This window comes from Primulina tabacum, chromosome 11 (assembly GCF_025594145.1).
Source record: "Primulina tabacum isolate GXHZ01 chromosome 11, ASM2559414v2, whole genome shotgun sequence".
NCBI classification, from domain to species: Eukaryota; Viridiplantae; Streptophyta; class Magnoliopsida; order Lamiales; family Gesneriaceae; genus Primulina; species Primulina tabacum.
The window spans coordinates 1,585,314-1,603,429 of NC_134560.1; the positions used below are offsets into that span (position 1 = coordinate 1,585,314).

At 36.2% G+C, this 18,116-nt stretch overlaps 2 protein-coding genes across 4 annotated transcripts; one reads left to right on the plus strand and one right to left on the minus strand.

Moving 5' to 3' along the window:
- The first annotated feature begins 21 nt into the window (after positions 1 to 21).
- LOC142518937 (O-fucosyltransferase 15) lies at positions 22 to 4,028 on the plus strand. Of its 2 annotated transcripts, none has more exons than XM_075621795.1 (10): positions 22 to 487; positions 873 to 962; positions 1,076 to 1,175; positions 1,252 to 1,313; positions 1,432 to 1,520; positions 1,666 to 1,786; positions 2,355 to 2,498; positions 2,639 to 2,973; positions 3,215 to 3,455; positions 3,626 to 4,028. In XM_075621795.1, the coding sequence occupies exons 1-10, from the start codon at positions 50 to 52 to the stop codon at positions 3,932 to 3,934; spliced, it is 1,929 nt and encodes a 642-aa protein (XP_075477910.1). In that variant the 5' UTR covers positions 22 to 49; the 3' UTR covers positions 3,935 to 4,028. The 2 variants fall into 2 exon arrangements, with proteins under 2 accessions (XP_075477910.1, XP_075477911.1); XM_075621796.1 differs by having other exon boundaries at positions 1,082 to 1,175.
- Positions 4,029 to 6,003: 1,975 nt separating this feature from the next.
- On the minus strand, positions 6,004 to 10,049 carry LOC142519488 (homeobox protein SBH1-like). 2 transcript variants are annotated; one of them, XM_075622521.1, is made up of 4 exons: positions 9,095 to 10,049; positions 8,726 to 8,969; positions 6,509 to 6,753; positions 6,004 to 6,421 (listed from the first exon to the last, which is right to left on the minus strand). In XM_075622521.1, exons 1-4 carry the CDS (start codon positions 9,449 to 9,451, stop codon positions 6,218 to 6,220), a joined length of 1,050 nt encoding a protein of 349 aa, XP_075478636.1. In that variant the 5' UTR covers positions 9,452 to 10,049; the 3' UTR covers positions 6,004 to 6,217. The 2 variants fall into 2 exon arrangements, with proteins under 2 accessions (XP_075478636.1, XP_075478635.1); XM_075622520.1 differs by having other exon boundaries at positions 8,723 to 8,969; positions 9,095 to 10,048.
- Positions 10,050 to 18,116: the final 8,067 nt, after the last annotated feature.

The window sequence follows — 18,116 nt, forward strand, 5'->3', positions numbered from 1 at the left end:
AGGTATTTAGAAATCTCAGCAAACGTAATATTTAAAAACAGACTCTCACATGTCCAACTCCAATCTCTCCGACGTCACCACAACTAGTGGCAACACATCTAACGAAGAAGATGACAATGATCCGCCAAGGCCTCGGGTTCTTTCCAGGAAGTCAAATAGTCCGGCCCGTCTGAGCGATTCTTCACCCGCCAATTCTTTCCGGTCGTCGCCCCCGACCAGATTCTCGGCATTTTCCCTCTCACCCGACTCCTCGACGACGTGGTTTAATGGGTTTCTTAGCGGTTCTGTAATTGATACCAAGAAAATGAATAAAGCCAAGATAAAGGTGTGGTATAGGAAAAAGAGGACGATTGGATTGGCGGTGTTGATTGGTTTTTTTTTCTTGATGAACTGGTGGATGCTTTCTCGGATCCAAGAACATGGTCGAACCCGAGGGGAAATCAAGGTTAAGTTGTTAAAAGTGAATTCTTCCACTGTATCTATCCGGGTATGCTGTTCTTTTTGTCATTAATTATTTCTTTGTGTTTTCTTGTAAATTCCCGAAATTATTCGTTCCCATATTTTAAAGTTGACTCTTATTAGGGATCTACAGATATAACTGTCGGCCTACTGACAATTTGTGTCCCTGGAGATGGTTTTGTTTAAAGATTTCGACTTGCATTTAGTTGTCACAATTGTTTATACTGGAGATTACGTACTCATTAGCGAATCATCTTAACAATTTCCTCCTTTAGTTCATCTAATCTAAACTGGGATGGTAATGAGAATGGTTGGCAATCTGAATGGTGTAATGATTAGCACTTTTTTCCTTATCATGTTCTATTATCTGTTAAATATGATATTATACAAGAAAGTATTTTATACGGATGTAGGAAGAATTAGAAAAGCTTGATAGAGGGAGAAAACCACAGAAAACAATATTTGCAAGGCTTTTGTCTAAGGCTGCTCATGCGTTAGCTGAGGTATGTTCATAATTGAGGTGCAACTTTTTTTAACCTTGATCTCATGGGATTTTATGAGTTTGATTATTGTGTTTTCATATGCTCTCTTAAGTTGATTGTGTTTTAATAATAAGGAACAGAACAAGCCGAAGCCTAAGGACTTGTGGGTGGAACCTTACATCCGTGCTTCTTCCTGGACTCCTTGTTCTCAGACACGAGATTGGAAACCTAGCGGTCAGTCTTCACAGAATCTTGTGCTTGACTAAATTTTTACATAGATATGGTGCCTAATTATGTATTTCAATTTCAGAGGGTGACAATGGTTATATAGTGGTCACTGCAAATGGTGGAATAAATCAGCAGCGAGTCGCTGTATGTGTTTCCCTTTTAACTTTTGAAGCCATATGCTTCATGTAAATTGTTTGTACTTATTCAAATTTTATGATGAAACCATTTCTATTGCCTAATTAATTCACGTGGTTGGTAACAGGTGTGCAATTCAGTTGCTATTGCTAGGTTGCTTAATGCAACACTTGTTCTTCCCACATTTATGTACAGCAGTGTTTGGAGGGATTCCAGGTAGTATTTCGGTAGATTTGGTTTTATTTAGGCAAGGATTGTCTGGTGTTCTTTTATTATGAGTGCTTTCAGCTCTGTATGTCATTATGAACGAATTTTTCTTTGTTTTTCGACCATAAATTGATCAGAATTTGTAATCTCATAGTCAGTTCGGGGATATATACCAGGAGGAGCATTTCATCAACTACTTGAAGCCTGATATTCGAATTGTCAAGACACTTGCAAAGGAATTGCAGTCATTGGACTTAAATGCAATTGGAAGTGTGGTGAGATTACATTTCAATTTATTGTAGATAATTAATGATTCCAATTAAAATTTATTAAAGAATGTAATCCAAATCAGGGTTGTAAGATGAGTTTGCTCACTAGTATTAGCAGTCAGCTTGAATTGAGCGCAACCAGCGAAGGTGTTATTGAGCATGAGCTTAACTTTATCTGTTGAACTAACAAGCTGACTCACAAGCTTTTAGTTAACTTTTAATATTTTAATAACAAATATAAGATTTAAGACTTTTTTTATTTTAATATAGAATTGTTATTATATAAAAATATTATATTAATGTTTAGATAAAGTTCACAAATACATTTCAAACTCGACATTGCCAGCTGAATTTATGATATGAACTCACGATTATTTTCATGAACAAAATTATAAACTCAATTGAGCTTGTAAGTCTGCTTGTGACCCAAGCTCGCTAGCTCTGATATCAAGCTCGAGCATTTTTTAGTAAGACCTCATGAAACACAAGCTCAGTTTTTTAGTCGGCAATGAGCTCGACTCATGGGTGCCTCTAATCCAAATGTTGTGGTATGATACGTTAACTTTCATTTCAGGTGACAGATATAGATGTGGTAAAAGAGGCTAAGCCAAGTTTTTATTTGAAAAATATTCTTCCCATTTTACACCGCAACAGAGTCGTTCATTTTGTTGGATTTGGGAACCGATTGGCGTCTGATCCCATACCACGTCAGATACAGGTATATTGATAGCTTTTACCTAACTGGTTTACGCCAACCTAGAAATTGTCTCAACTCTATCCTTCCAAATTATAATTTTGCTTCTTCATTCTTGATGCATGTATTTCCACTTTGCTTCCTAATTAAAGAACATCATCTAGAGACTTCGATGCAGATGCAATTTTCATGCCCTGAGGTTCGGTCCCAAAATACAAGAAGCAGGCGCTCTGCTGATTCAGAGAATGCGTCAAAACGATACCGGCTTGGGACATTTGGACCATTATCTTGTTGGCCCTTTTTCTCTGTCAAAGATGAAGGGGCAAAAAGTTCATGCAGCTAAAACATCTAGGTACTTGGCATTACATCTGAGATTTGAAATTGACATGGTGGCTCATTCTTTGTGTGAATTCGGTGGCGGTGAAGATGAAATGCAAGAATTAGCAGCTTATAGGGACATCCATTTTCCTGCATTGACGGAACTGAAGAAGACTAAAAAGTACGTATTTTCAGTATTGATTTTTCATTAAACTCGTTCCACATTATCGGGACTAAAGTTAGCCACCAACTTCTGGAAAATGCTTTTTCTCGGAGAAGTTATCCAATCTTGTTTTTTTCTTGTGGGTTGAACTAGTGTTTTCTAATATGTATGGTGACTGAGGCTTTTCAAGCGTTCACATTTAGACCTACGGATGCGTCTGCCAATATCTAATGGTTCTTGACACAAATTTCTCACGCAGGTTACCCTCCCCTACAGATTTAAGATTGGAAGGACTATGCCCGTTAATGCCGGAGGAGACTGTGCTCATGCTTGCAGCCCTTGGTTTTAACCGAAGGTCCCACATATACCTTGCAGGGGCTCATATTTATGGAGGGAAGTCGAGATTGGCAGCCTTGACTACATTGTTCCCTAATTTAGTAACCAAAGAAAACTTGTTTTCTTCTGCTGAGATCGAACCATTTGCAAATTTCTCATCTCAGGTAAATTAGAAATTTACCCTCTACTGTTATTCTACTTTTATCGTATAGTTATAGATGACCGTGGTACGAGTTTTTCATCCTTTTCTATTTGGGTTGTCACATTTCCCTAAGATGGATAATGTTTCTTGAAGTACGGTTTCTTAGTCCCTTACGAGTATAAAATTTCGCAGTTGGCTGCACTTGACTTCATAGTATGCACAGCTTCAGACGTATTTGCCATGACAGACTCTGGAAGTCAGTTTTCTTCTCTAGTAGCCGGGTATCGAATCTATTACGGTGGGGGTAAGATGCCATCAATCAGGCCAAACAAACGGAGGCTTGCTGACATTTTTTTGAAAAACAACACAATAGAATGGAAGGTATTTGAGACGAGAGTGACGAAGGCCGTGAGGCAAAATAAACGTGTGTTTTCACGGCCTGTCGGAAGAAGTGTATATAGATATCCTCGATGTCGGGATTGTATGTGTTATACCGCTTAAGTTTTGTAGTGTAATCTACAGTTTTGTGACGTTTTGATTGGATTGCTTTGGATATTTTCCAATTTTATTCTTAATCAGACTAAAGCATTCTTTCAATAGTTAACAACAAGAATAGATCTCTTATGAGATTTTTATATGTAACACGGTCAATCCTACCGATATTAACAATAAAAAATAATACTCTTATCATAAAAAATAATATTTTTTCATTGATGACCTAAATAAGATATTCGTCTTACAAAATACGACCTGAGATCGTCTCACACAAGTTTTTGTCTAACAACAAAATGAGTACATACATACTGTATGAAAGCATTCTTTTGACACCATGTGATGTACATGGATAGTATATGGAACTGGTTAACCCTAAGATGTCCTCTTCAAATAAGCATGAAATAACTTATACTATCAAAACTACTCTATATGCTTGTTTGAGGCCAACGTATGCATGAATTTGCCTCTCTTTTTTTCTTTTTTGCAAATAACTGAAACTTAAAAAGTTACGAATATATATATAACTAGAAAAGAGCACCCACGGGTGACTAACATATAAAAATATGGGTACAAAATATAGAGAATATTTTATAAAGTTTGAAATAACAAAATATTTAACAGTATTTAATAAACTCACAAGAGATAAAATCATCGTGATAAATCAAAAAAAAATTTCGAGGTAAGGGATATAGATAGGTATTTTTATTAGGGGAGACAAAAAATTCAAAATAATTCGTCATCGGAAAAGTACAATAATAAATGTATTTTCTTCATTTAAAAAAAAATAATCTCATAATGTTTAGGTACATATATTAATATTTCAAAAATTACTAAAAAATTTCTTTAAAATTTAATCATAACATCAAAAAAACATGAAAAAATATGCATATATTCACTTAATTCAAAAACTAATTTAGAATATATATACACACAATATATATGTAACCAAAACAAAAATAATATTTAGTAAAAAAATATTTTGAATAATGTCAAAAATTAAAAAACCAATTAAACTATTATCACTATATTTTAATTAATTTTTTTGTGTTTAAAAGTCCATATAATAGTTAAAATTATCCAACAAAAAATAAAAACACTTTTAAAAAGGTTAATAATGTCAAATATTAAAAAAACGATTAAGAATTGATAGAAAAATGATGAGAGAATTCGAATTTTTCAATTATAATTTAGGATTTATGCTTCATGGTTAGGAAAGAAAAAAACTATAATGTAATATTAATTGAGTCATGATGTAAATCAATCTTGGACAGAGCGTTTGTCATTTTACTAAAAATTATAGCTTGAGGTAATAGTGCTTAAACGTTAACACAAATCATTAAAAATCATACAGTAGCTCAAGCGTAACTTTTTTATTGTTCTACCCAGGAAAGATAATTATTAGGTCCCAAGAATTGCACTTTTGCAATCAATGAGAATCGAACATGTGATCTTGGCTCTGATATCAATTGTAGAATTAGACGTTCGTCGTTTCATCAAAATGTATAGCTAATAAAACGGTGCAACTCAAATATTTTAAACGATATAACAACTCAATTATCATGGTTCGATTGATGTATTCAGCAGGGACATTTATTACACTCCAACAATCTCACTTTTAATAATTATACTTCTTGGAATATATGATAATCTAACTCATGACTTTGATTATGATATATACCAATCGTAAGATCATTCATTTATCTCTTTACTAAAAATTACACACGATGATAACAATGTAACGTTAACTAAAATCTTTTAAAACAGTAAAACAACTTAAATATCATGTTTGATTATTTTACATAATATAAACAATAATTATTACACTTAGCAAATCTGATTTGAAATCTAAATTAAATATATTATAATTAACTCTATCGAACACAAAATAATTTTAATTGTTAATAATAATAATTTAAACGTAAATAATAATTGTTCGGGTTGGGTTGCAAGCTGAAGCTGCATGCATGAAACTAGAGAAATGAGAAAGAGTGGATAAATTGTAAAACATTAGTTTACATTAATTTTAGATTTCAATGTCCATTCTTTATTACAAAAATAGACAAATCTTACAATAATGAAACAAGAACCTGAAAATAAAATAGAACTAGAAGATTACACATAATAATTAATTTTCGGGAGTTCAATATTAGTTAACAACTAGAATCTTAGAGCAGCTGCAGGCAAACAAAATATATAGCTAGCAATATATTGAAATAAGTAAACTTCCCATAGCAGTGGATAGATTCGCTGGTATGCTATATATTAAAGTTTCCAGACTTGATCTTCAGATTAAAGAAACGATGGGGAAATGTCCATTGGGAACGGATTGCCCATAATATTGTCCATGTAGTAGTGAGGATGAGCGGCGTCCATAACCACGAACTGCATATCCTCCGACGGTTTCCAATGGCGTTTCCTTTGGTTGATAAACCAGTTGTTTATTTGCTTCTGGTCCAGGCCTGTTGATTCGGCTAGGGCTAGTTTCTGAGATTCCTACATTAATTGCCAGGAAATTTCAACAATTGATCAATAGTGTTAAAATGCAAGAAATGCAAGACGCGGGGGTTTAGATATTCGTACAGATGGATAAGGCCATTTGTAATGTCTGCTCCACCAGTCTAGTAACTGCTGCCTTGCTTCTTTAGGCAGCTTGCCTTTCTTTCGTTTCTTCATGAATTCTTGTTTCAGGTTGCCCAAGTATCCACTATATTTCCGCAAGAGCTGACCTTTCAGTTCGATATCTTCTGCTTGGGGGTCAATGAAACTGTTATTCACGACGAATTCTTCTTCGGACGAACCATTTCTGTCCACTGCATCGCCACAAGCTGTGACATAACGAGCAGTAAGACGTGTCCAAACCAAAATACTTTTCCACATAGTTATATTAATGCCACCCTTGTCATACTTAAAATTTAGATTTAATGCCTCAAATATAGAAAAAGAAGCTCATCACACCACAAATTAAGATCCGAAAAAGTGAAACCGCAGTTCTCAAAATCTGCTGATTGGAACTGGATTGAGATGCATAGGCAATCATCGAGCAAAATGCATATTTCAAGTACAAATAAAACTATGTGTAAGCAGCATATTTATCATTAATTCACGACACTTAAATCATGCATATAATGATGTCTGGTCATTTCCAATCTACCTTAAAACAATCATTAATTAAAACTGCAAGCTCCACGGCCACCACCAGCTGGCTCGCTAGGAAATTTATTGACATGGGATGGCAGTTCCAATAAATCGCCATACGTTGTTGGCTGAGATAATGTAACTACTGACTTAATGCAAGGATTTGGGAAAAAGTCCTAAACTAAAATATATATTCTCCTCGACCTAAATACCATCTTGTAGTGTACGTGAAATCAGTTTTCTAATAAATAATAAAATCTCCCTCTCCTCCCAATAGAGTGCCCAAGCCACGATCTAACCAAGTGCGATTCCAAAATAATGATCAATGTTTAAATCTATCGATCATATGCGTGAAGTAAAATTTAAAGGTTCATTATTGAAAATATTTCTATAGCGACACAAAAATTTTAAGCATAGAAAATATAGTCCTTAATAAGCCAATGTCCATAGGCTTCTTTTATAGACTTAATTTAGGTATGTCGTGTCTTCCTCACACAGTTGACTAATTTCAAGTCCATGCCCCACCTGAAGGCTGGCACAAGTGCATAGAATCTATTCTTTCGACGTTGGCAAAGATCATACGATGCACTTAAAGAAACACGAAGAGAACTATACATGTATCTAAATCGTGGATTTCATCAAATTAAACTTGGTATAGATGTCCACAAGCATCATAAATAGCATAAAGCAGGCGTCATGGAATGAGTAACAGCCACAAATGTATTACTATAAACGTGATTTTGATTCATCAAATTAAACTTGGTGCAGATGTCAACAAGCATCACAAATAGCATAAAGCAGGCGTCGTGGAATGATTAACATCCACACATTTATTACAACAACATGATTTTGACAAAAATCATGCGAAACTCTCTAATAACAAGAAGAAAAATGTGCTTAATTTGACGATAAATGATTGGTTCCTCCTACACATTAAAGAAAATGAAAAGGTTTCGAGCCAAATCTTTAGCTCCATTACTTCTACACGAACACGTGTTTCACCAAATTCTTAAAATCTATATAAAATTGAAATATTTCTAAAATAAGTGAGTGGCTTCCTTTTTCACTAGATTCTGATTTTTCTTTCACGTGGGAAATTACAAGAACCAAACATAATCACTTGTAAACAAAAATTTAGAACTTCAGAGCCTAAATTAACTATTACATGTCGTGCCACATTATTCAAGAAAGATTATTGAAAGATGGGCTTGGTAAAATTCACAAATATCGTGAGTGAACCAAAAGAAAAAGCACGGGAACCAGAAGAAAGTACTTGCAAACTCCGATCTGCAAAACTCAGAAAACCTAGCATTAGTGTTTTAGATTCTAACGTTTCACTCGCAGATGGTACGCAAAGCAGTGCGGGAAGGGGGGAAAAAAAGAAAATTAAAAAAGGAAAAATATATTATGGGTGCCAGGAGATGAAGTAGCATCTGGAAATACACACTAACAAGGGTAAATCCAAAAAAATATTTTCTTGGAAACATGCAAGTGCGTATCCATTCCCTATGTAAATCACAGAAGATAAAACAGTAATTCGATATTAAACAGTGAGATGATCAGAAGAATAAAAACAGTGAGATGATCAGAAGAATAAATTTTCATCCGCTTAAAAAAAAGCACAAAAAAAAGGATCAAGAGAGAGAGTAGAGAGCTTGCCACCAGAATCAGAGAGAGAGAAACTAAGGGCTTTGAACTGGCACTCAATCCTCGAAAGGAAGAGCATGGCTTCTTTGAAGGGTTTCGAGAGTTCTTGCTCATACTTCGTCAGCATTTCACAGTAGGCCTCCATGAATTGGTCAAGTGCTGGATCTTCTCCGACGGAGCTTCTGTCGTTGCGGCCTATCGCGGTGGCGGACGCACAAGCTTCCTCGAGCTTCGCGATCACCTCAGGTGGCGCTCCTATCTGCCTCAATATAAAGTACCCCACATCAGTTGGGCAGAGAGAATGATTTAACTGTCGCTATCGCCTATCGGTTTCATCCTCAAAGACGTTTGGGTGAACACAATTAATTATCTGCAAAACTGTACCTTTTGACAATTAACATAGGCAGCCAAGAGGCGAGGGTAGTGTGGATGAGCCATTATCTTTGACTTGACGGAGCAGCTGCCAGCATCTCCGTCGCTTTCCATGAAATAATGCCCAGTATTCGTATTATTGTTATGTTCTGCAAGCATCATAGAACAGCCGCCGCCGGAGCTGCTGTTGAGATTGAGGTGTTGTTGATTTGTGGATGGAAGAGGTAGATATATGGTTTGGCTGCAGTCCCCATGAGGGCCAGTGGAAGCCACCTGAGGCATCATCATTATGGGACAAAACTCATTTGCGCTTTCTCCAAAAGCCATGAAATGAGTGTTCATGTTACCTGAGCCCTCACCACCCTCCATTGCACAATCTACTGCGTATTTCTAAGTATGTAGATCTTCTCCTTGTAAAGATTCAGAACTCCTACTTGTTGTAAAAAGAGTACAAACCCTCAAAGATAACGTACTCGCATCGTACTCCCTCTCTCTCCCCTTCCTGTTGTACACACGCATAAGCAATCTTTTTCTCTTTTTGAAGGTATCTCTGTGCAGGGGTCTCCCGAATTTTATGCTACTTGTTTCAGTCTTTTTACAGGTAATCCTAAATAGTAGTTGTAGAATTAATGGTAGTGACTTTTTAGTCAGTCGATTAAGGGTTATTTGGTTCACGAATGGGTTTGAGAAAGTAAACTGTTCAGGTTTATCTTTTCCTCTTCGAACTGGGGCACGCAACTGTGCTGTGTTGTTTTTATCATCATGGCTATTACAAAATTCGGACGATTTTAACATACACTATCTATACATACATGCCTCCTCTCTCAGAACAGACAGCAAAATGAAGTGAACAAAGGAAAATATGGAAAGAAACACGTTAAAAAGAAGAGAGAGAAGGCCAAAAGGACTTGCAGAGGGCACGCGGTGTTTGCGACGGATTCAGAAAACAAAATGTTGTTTGTGTATGGATTCTGATCTCTCTCTTATCTCTATATTTATAGCCGTAGGTTTAGTTTTAACAGTAGAAGTAATTAAAAGTTAATTATTTGATGATTAGTGATTGGTTTTTGCAAATCTTTACCTTCCCAATGAAACCTCCCACCCTATTTTCTTGTTCAGCCACTCAATCACTGCGTAACTGGGCCATCAAGGTTAAAACAGCTTAGCAATTGGAACAAATGAGACCTTTTTTTTTTTATAAACTCTGCTTAATTCTTATTATTTGTAAAAACCTAAATAAACATAAACTACTTGTCTTTATGCTTCCAATTGCAAAGATTTTAGACTACAATTGTTTTCCATGAATTATTTTATTTCAACAAAGAATTAAATTAATCAGACTCTCAATAACTCCTATTTGACACAATTTCGAATGAATCTCAGTCCAATACATTCTCGTACACCACGGAATCTAGTTTTTTTTTTAAAAAAAAATATGATGTTTCTTTTCTGACCAGCCTTGTAAATAAATGAAAATTATAGTAATTTTTATGTTTTTGGTTGGTGCCCCATTTTAATTAGGTACACTGGCTATGGAGTTTAGGAGCTTCAAAATGAGTAATTAATAATATAAAGAAATCAATTTAATTAAATGTGATGTCAAGTGATTTTGCAGAAAGAAGAACATTCCCCCACCTGGTGACTTGCTCCGGTAACCAAACATTTTTTTATATATATGTGTAGTACATTTTGCAATGTCTTTTCTGCCGAGTTCAATGTCTTATCCACTGTTGTATCATATTTTGGAGGTTAATATTTTTTATATTATATAGGTCCGAATGAAAGTATATATGCTTCGCGATCCACTTCATCTCATAATTAGTAACTAAATTCAATAATATATTGACATATCTTATTTACCAAACTCCTATTTATTCATTTTAAGTGTTTAAAAGTTCAAAACTGGACTGATTATCTTATAATTTTTTTTATATTATTCTTATTTATGAAAAAACAGAAAATTAGTTTGGCTTAAGTGACAGCTCCACCCTTGATTGAGGTGAAGACAGTAAGAATTTAGCAGTACTGGAATTAGATTCAAAAAGGTTAAAATTTAGACGTAGGTGGCGATAGCCATAGCCATAGAGTGGGTTTCTGGTTGAGTCTCAAGGGTTGCATGTAAGGTCAGAAAGGATACATAAAAAGCTGCCTTAAAACCTCTTGTAAGACGTCATCTTCATCTTTTTAAGATTTACAGCTAACATATAAATTGCATAATATATACATACATATATTGATAGCTAGGGTTTTGGTTTTGTCCAACACAGATATATATGCTTTAAGGTCTTGTCCATCACCAGTGTGAACTCAGTCTCTTTATAATGCAAGTCGAATTTTTTTTCGTTGCCATTCACAATCTTATTTTATTTATTTATTGTAGATTATATATATAAATTATGTGATTTTATTTTCAATATAAAATTAATTCTCAAATCGTTTAAAAGAAATTATTTAAAAAAAATTATTATTGTTTCATTTACAGTTGTTCGAATTATTTACAAATGTATTAATATATTTATATATTATTTTATGTTTAACAAATCTAAATAATCATTTTAAATGTCATAATGATATTCTTTTGTACAGATACTTTCTGGTATTTTTTTTTTAATAAAAGGGAACAACGAGATGCAAGAAAATGATGATGTATTATGGGAATTTGTTGAGTTGGTGGCAAATATCGTTGATGTATTCGATAACTTCAATAATTCAATGAAAAATTATTAAAATTGAAAGAAAAAAATGAACTAAGATCAATGTTTCCCCAATAATATAACGACGATAAAAAAAACACACAAGACACATGATAAAAATATAATATCTCTCCATAAAATAAATAAAAAAGAAGAACTACAATAGTTTTCAATTATTTAATCGAGATTCTATTTTTACAGTAAACAAATAAATTATAATAGATAACTAAACTCATATCACCTTTTCTAATTCAGTGTACATAAATATAATTTCAAAATCATCCAAACTACCAGAAATATAACAAGATATATATTTAAACGAGTTCACAAGGTGTAAGGCCCGAGATTTTATCATTTTAATCCGAGATTATTTAATTTACGAACTTTGGAATGATAAATTAGATTCCACGGTTTTTGTAATTAATTAGGATCGAAATAGAATTAAAAGGAGTTGTGAGGACCAAATTGCAAATAGTGAAGATTTCAGGGGTTAAAGTGCAATCATGACTTGAGTGGGACACTTGTCATACTTTGACATATAAAAGTTTCAATTCCTTCTCTTTCCTCCAGCAAGAACCGAGACAATTTCTCTGAAATTCCCTCAAAGCATCATTTTCTTTAGAATTTTTATTGTGTGAGTTCGATTATCAGATTTTGATTCCGGACATAGTATTGTACTCCTCTCGATACGAGCTACAATTGGACGTAAGTTTTATTGAGTTCTGTTATCATTTGAAATTATGATATTGGGGAAATTATTATTTGATCATCATTATGTGTTCTTGGAATATTAGACATCGTAGAATCGAAGTCAGATCGAAGAACAAGTTGATTTTGGAATTGTTGTGATTTTCTGATCATATTGATTGAGAATTGAACAGATTTGAATTACGGATTGATTACAGATGGTATTGGACATGAGTTATGATTTGTAATTAATATATGTTGAGATTGTATTGACGGGGATATTCAAATTGTTCCGTTATGCAGTTGATTTTGAATTAAATCCAGATTGATCAGAGTTGGTATTGATTGGAGTAGTATATTGATATGGTACTATTGATATTGTCATTGCCAGATTGAGGGTTAACAGACTTTGAATTCCAGACAGGAACGACATCAGAATTTCAATAAAAGAAAGGTATAAGTCAATGTGGTATTGGGAGAACGACTCGAGTAGGATATACTTGAGTTTCCCTAAATCACATACTTATTGTTATTGTATGCATTGTTTTGAATTAATATGCTTGTTCTATTTATTTATAGAAAGCATGTATTAGACGAGTGATCTTGTGACAGAAGTGCCTGATAGTGGTGGGATCGCCACGGGCACATTGCACGATGTCACAGGATAGTGAATCGGCGATAGTGCCAAAGTCTGTGACGGATAGGTCAAGACACTGGATGTTTGGTTATATCGGCGTGGATAGAATCGGAGTTTCTTCTATTACTGATGGTCGATATGGAATGCCAACGTCTGGAAACCGGGATCCCTAGACTAGGATTGAGTCTAGTCTGAGACGTGGAGTCACGAGTCTGATTGACATCATCATATTGATTTTATTTCCAAATTTTGATATATATATCTGATATATGTTGCATGCTTTGTATGGATTATATGATTGCATGTTCGTTGATTTATACTGGGATTATATTCTCACCGGAATTATCCGGCTGTTGTCGTGTTTGTATGTGTGCATGGCAACAGGTGGGACATGATCAGGGTCAAGGAGATGAGGAGAGATTGATATAGAGTGGAGACTACGGACTTTGACATAGATTTGGGTTTCAGCACTTGATGTATAATAGTTGAACCCAAGTTTGAGTTTGATGTATGTTGTACAAGATTTGTACTTTTATACTGATATGTATATGAGTTTAACTCCATTACGTTCCGCATTTTTAAAAAAAAAATAAAAAATTTAGACCCAGATTAATTAAATTGATCTAATTATCCCAATAACGATTAAGAAGATAATTAGCGTCCGGGTCCCCACAACATGTGGTATCAGAGCGATAGATCCTTCAGATTGAGATAGAAGCTAGTGAGTGGGGTAGATTGAGTTTTCTTTTCTGCTTTTGATTGCTAGCATGATTTACTGCTTTAATACATGTTACTTGATTTATCTGATTTGATATGGTAATATGTTTTATTGAGAATGAATCAGCACCGATTCTAGATCAGCGGTAAGATGATCAGAAAGAGACTGAGACAGATTTGTCAATTGTGATTGCTAACCCTTTTGATAATCAGATATGCCTCCCCGAATAGTACCGGAACAGGGTAGCACTTCAAATCCTCCAATGGATGTGACAGCAACACCGATGGAGACATTGCTGAAGAGATTTCAGTCGATTCATCCACCTACACTGAAGGGTACTGAGATAGCAGTGGATTGTGAGAGTTGGCTGGATGACATTGAAATGCTGTTTAAGTCCTTGGATTACACTGATGAGCGGAGAGTGAAACTGATAGGGCACCAGTTGAATGATGTGGCAAAGAACTGGTGGATTACGACCAAGAGGGCCTTGGAGCATCGAGGTACGCCTATTACCTGGAATGTCTTCAAAATCGAATTCTATCAGAGATTCTTCCCTGTGTCATACAGAAAGGATAAAGGTGCTGAGTTTGCAAATCTGAGACAAGGGCAGTTGAACATTGAGGAATATGTGTCTAAATTCTCTACACTACTGAGATTTGCTCCACATGTGGCCGAGAATGAAGAAGCGGTGGCTGATCAGTTCATCAATGGCTTGAATTCGGAGATATTTACATTGGTGAACACTGGGCGATCAAACAACTTTGCTAACGCCCTGAACAGAGCAAAGGGTGCAGAAGCGGGTCTGATGAGACAGAGAGGAGCTTCATATGTTGCCCCAGCACCGATACCACAGCAACCCCCTCCCAGATCGAGAGTGGTAGCAGCAGTGGTGGAAAGAAGGACTATCTGAAAGCCAGAGGAAGACAGTTTAAGAAGTCTGGCAGTAGTTCTTCCAGTTCCAGTGGCTCGAGACAGACTGGTCAGAGCCAAAGTTATACAGGACCATATTGCAGCACTTGTGGAGGGAAGTATTCCACAGAGCAGTGCAGAGGAGTGTTTGGCTCTTGTCGTATATGTCGACAGCAGGGACATTTTGCCCGAGTATGTCCCCAGAGAGGTGCACAGGGATCACATGCAGCAGAGTCATCTGGATCAGTGGCTCAGACCGGGAGACGACCATCTGCTGTCCATTGTTTCCAGCCAGCACCTTCTACCCAGTCACAGCAGAGGCCAGGAGGAAGCCAGACAGTGAGCCAGCCTCCGAGACAGCAGGCCAGAGTTTTTGCTTTGACTGAGGAGCAGGCACAGGATGCACCTGATGATGTCGTTGCAGGTAACTATTCTATTTCTGGTTACCCTGCTTATGTATTGATTGATACTGGTGCATCACATACATTTATTTCTGAAAGATTTGCATTGATGCATGCATTATCTGTTGAGTCCCTATCTACTGTAGTATATGTTTCTTCTCCTTTGGGAAAAGGTCTTGTATCAGTGACTTCTGTTAGATCTTGTATACTGCGATATGACAGGCATGAGATTGAGTTAGACTGTATTGTGCTTGGGTTGTCTGATTTTGACTGTATTATCGGAATTGATATGTTGACCAAGTACAGAGCTACAGTTGATTGTTTCCACAACATTGTGAGATTCAGACCTGAGATGAATGAGGAGTGGAAATTTTACGGTAAGGGTTCTCGAGCCAGAATTCCTTTGATACCCGTATTATCTATGACTCGATTATTGCAGAAAGGAGCGGAAGGATTCCTTGTATATTCAGTTGATTTACTGAAGTCGAGTCCATCATTGGCGGACTTGCCAGGTGGTGTGTGAGTTTGCTGATGTCTTCCCAGACGAGATTCCTGGATTGCCTCCGATTCGAGAGATAGACTTCAGCATTGAGTTGATGCCAGGTACAGTTCCGATTTCTAGAGCTCCGTACAGAATGGCACCGATTGAACTGAAAGAGTTGAATGATCAGTTGGAGGATTTATTGGCCAAGGGATACATCCGACCGAGTGTATCTCCTTGGGGTGCTCCCGTGTTGTTTGTGAGGAAGAAAGACGGTTCAATGAGACTCTGCATTGATTACCGGCAACTGAACAAAGCAACGGTAAAGAATAAATATTCATTGCCCCGTATAGATGATTTGTTTGACCAGTTGCAGGGTTCTTCTATTTATTCCAAGATCGATCTGAGATCTGGATATCATCAGCTGAGAGTCAGGGATTCTGATATCTCGAAGACAGCGTTCAGAACCAGGTATGGACACTATGAGTTTATTGTCATGCCGTTTGGTTTGACCATCGCGCCAGCTGTGTTTATGGGTCTGATGAACCGTGTATTTCAAAAATATCTCGATGATTTCGTGATTATTTTTATTGATGATATTTTGATTTATTCGAAGAATATGATTGAGCATGCAGAACATTTGAGAACTTTGTTGAAAATTCTGAGAACTTAGAAATTGTATGCTAAACTGTCAAAATGTGAGTTCTGGTTGAGACAGGTAGTATTTCTGGGTCATATCATATCCGGATATGGTATATCAGTTGATCCCAACAAGGTTGAGGCTGTGATTTCTTGGCCGAGAACGACATCAGTGCCAGAGATTCGCAGTTTTATGGGTTTGGCAGGATATTACCGTCGGTTTATTAAAGATTTCTCGAGCATTGCCAAACCGATTACTCAGTTAACTCAGAAGAATGCTCCGTTTGTGTGGTCAGAAGACCGTGAGTCCAGTTTTCTGGAATTGAAGAAAAGATTGACCAGTGCACCGATACTGACTATCCCCTCAGGTACTGGTGGATTTGTTGTTTATTGTGACGCTTCTCACAGAGGTTTGGGTTGTGTGTTGATGCAGCGAGGGCATGTGATTGCTTATGCCTCGAGACAGCTGAAGCCATACGAGACTCGCTACCCAATTCATGATCTTGAATTGGCAGCCATTGTATTTGCTTTGAAGATATGACGACACTACCTCTACGGTGAGAAATTTGAAATTTATTCTGATCACAAAAGTTTGAAATATCTGTTTTCACAATCAGAACTGAATATGAGACAGCGAAGATGGCTGGATTTACTGAAAGACTTTTATTGTGAAATCAAATACTATCCGGGGAAGTCCAATGCAGCAGCTGATGCATTGAGTCGAAATGTATGTGCTTTATCCTTATCGACAATAGGTGTTTCTAATTTGATTGAAGACTGCTGTTTGTCTGGATTGGTATTTGAGACAGATTGTAGACCGTTGAGATTGTATGTTATACAAGCTGAACCAGAGCTGATTTTGAATATTAAAGCGGCTCAGAAAGTTGATCAGAAAGTTCAGAAATCGATTGAGATGGTCAGATCAGGTCATCAATCAGAGTTTCAGGTACGTGAGGATGTACTGTATGTGAATAATCGTATTGTTGTGCCGAATGTTTCAGAGTTAATATGCTTGTTATATTGATTTATAGAAAGCATGTATTAGACAAGTGATCTTGTGACAGAAGTGCCTGATAGTGGTGGGATCGTCACGGGCACATTGCACGATGTCACAGGATAGTGAATCGACGATAGTGCCAAAGTCTGTGACGGATAGGTCAAGACACTGGATGTTTGGTTATATCGGCGTGGATAGAATCGGAGTTTCTTCTATTACTGATGGTCGATATGGAATGCCAACGTCTGGAAACCGGGATCCCTAGACTAGGATTGAGTCTAGTCTGAGACGTGGAGTCACGAGTCTGATTGACATCATCATATTGATTTTATTTCCAGATTTTGATATATATATCTGATATCTGTTGCATGCTTTGTATGGATTATATGATTGCATGTTCGTTGATTTATACTGAGATTATATTTTCACCGGAATTATCCGGCTGTTGTCGTGTTTGTATGTGTGCATGGACAACAGGTGGGACATGATCAAAGTCAAGGAGATGAGGAGAGATTGATATAGAGTGGAGACTACGGACTTTGACATAGATTTGGGGTTTCAGCACTTGATGTATAATAGTTGAACCCTAGTTTGAGTTTGATGTATGTTGTACAAGATTTGTACTTTTATACTGATATGTATATGAGTTTAACTCCATTACGTTCCGCATTTTTAAAAAAAATAAAAAATTTAGACCCAGATTAATTAAATTGATCCAATTATCCCAACGACGATTAAGAAGATAATTAGCGTCCGGATCCCACACAAGGGCTATTGTTTCATTGAATTGCCGCACCCTTTAGAGTAATATAAGATTGATAGAGTACTTTTTTTTCTTTCTTTTTTGAGTTAAGATGATGTTTTATGTTTGC

Excerpts from the sequence above, each read along its gene's own strand:
- LOC142518937 (XM_075621795.1), top strand. The coding sequence starts at position 50 with ATGTCCAACTCCAATCTCTCCGACGTCACCACAACTAGTGGCAACACA. Across the intron at positions 1,521-1,665 it reads AGTGTTTGGAGGGATTCCAG|TCAGTTCGGGGATATATACC; the intron begins GTAGTATTTCGG and ends GTAATCTCATAG. Across the intron at positions 3,456-3,625 it reads TTGCAAATTTCTCATCTCAG|TTGGCTGCACTTGACTTCAT; the intron begins GTAAATTAGAAA and ends AAAATTTCGCAG.
- LOC142519488 (XM_075622520.1), bottom strand. The coding sequence starts at position 9,451 with ATGGAGGGTGGTGAGGGCTCAGGTAACATGAACACTCATTTCATGGCT. Across the intron at positions 6,754-8,722 it reads CTCTCTCTCTGATTCTGGTG|CTTGTGGCGATGCAGTGGAC; the intron begins GCAAGCTCTCTA and ends GTTATGTCACAG. Across the intron at positions 6,422-6,508 it reads ACAAATGGCCTTATCCATCT|GAATCTCAGAAACTAGCCCT; the intron begins GTACGAATATCT and ends CAATTAATGTAG.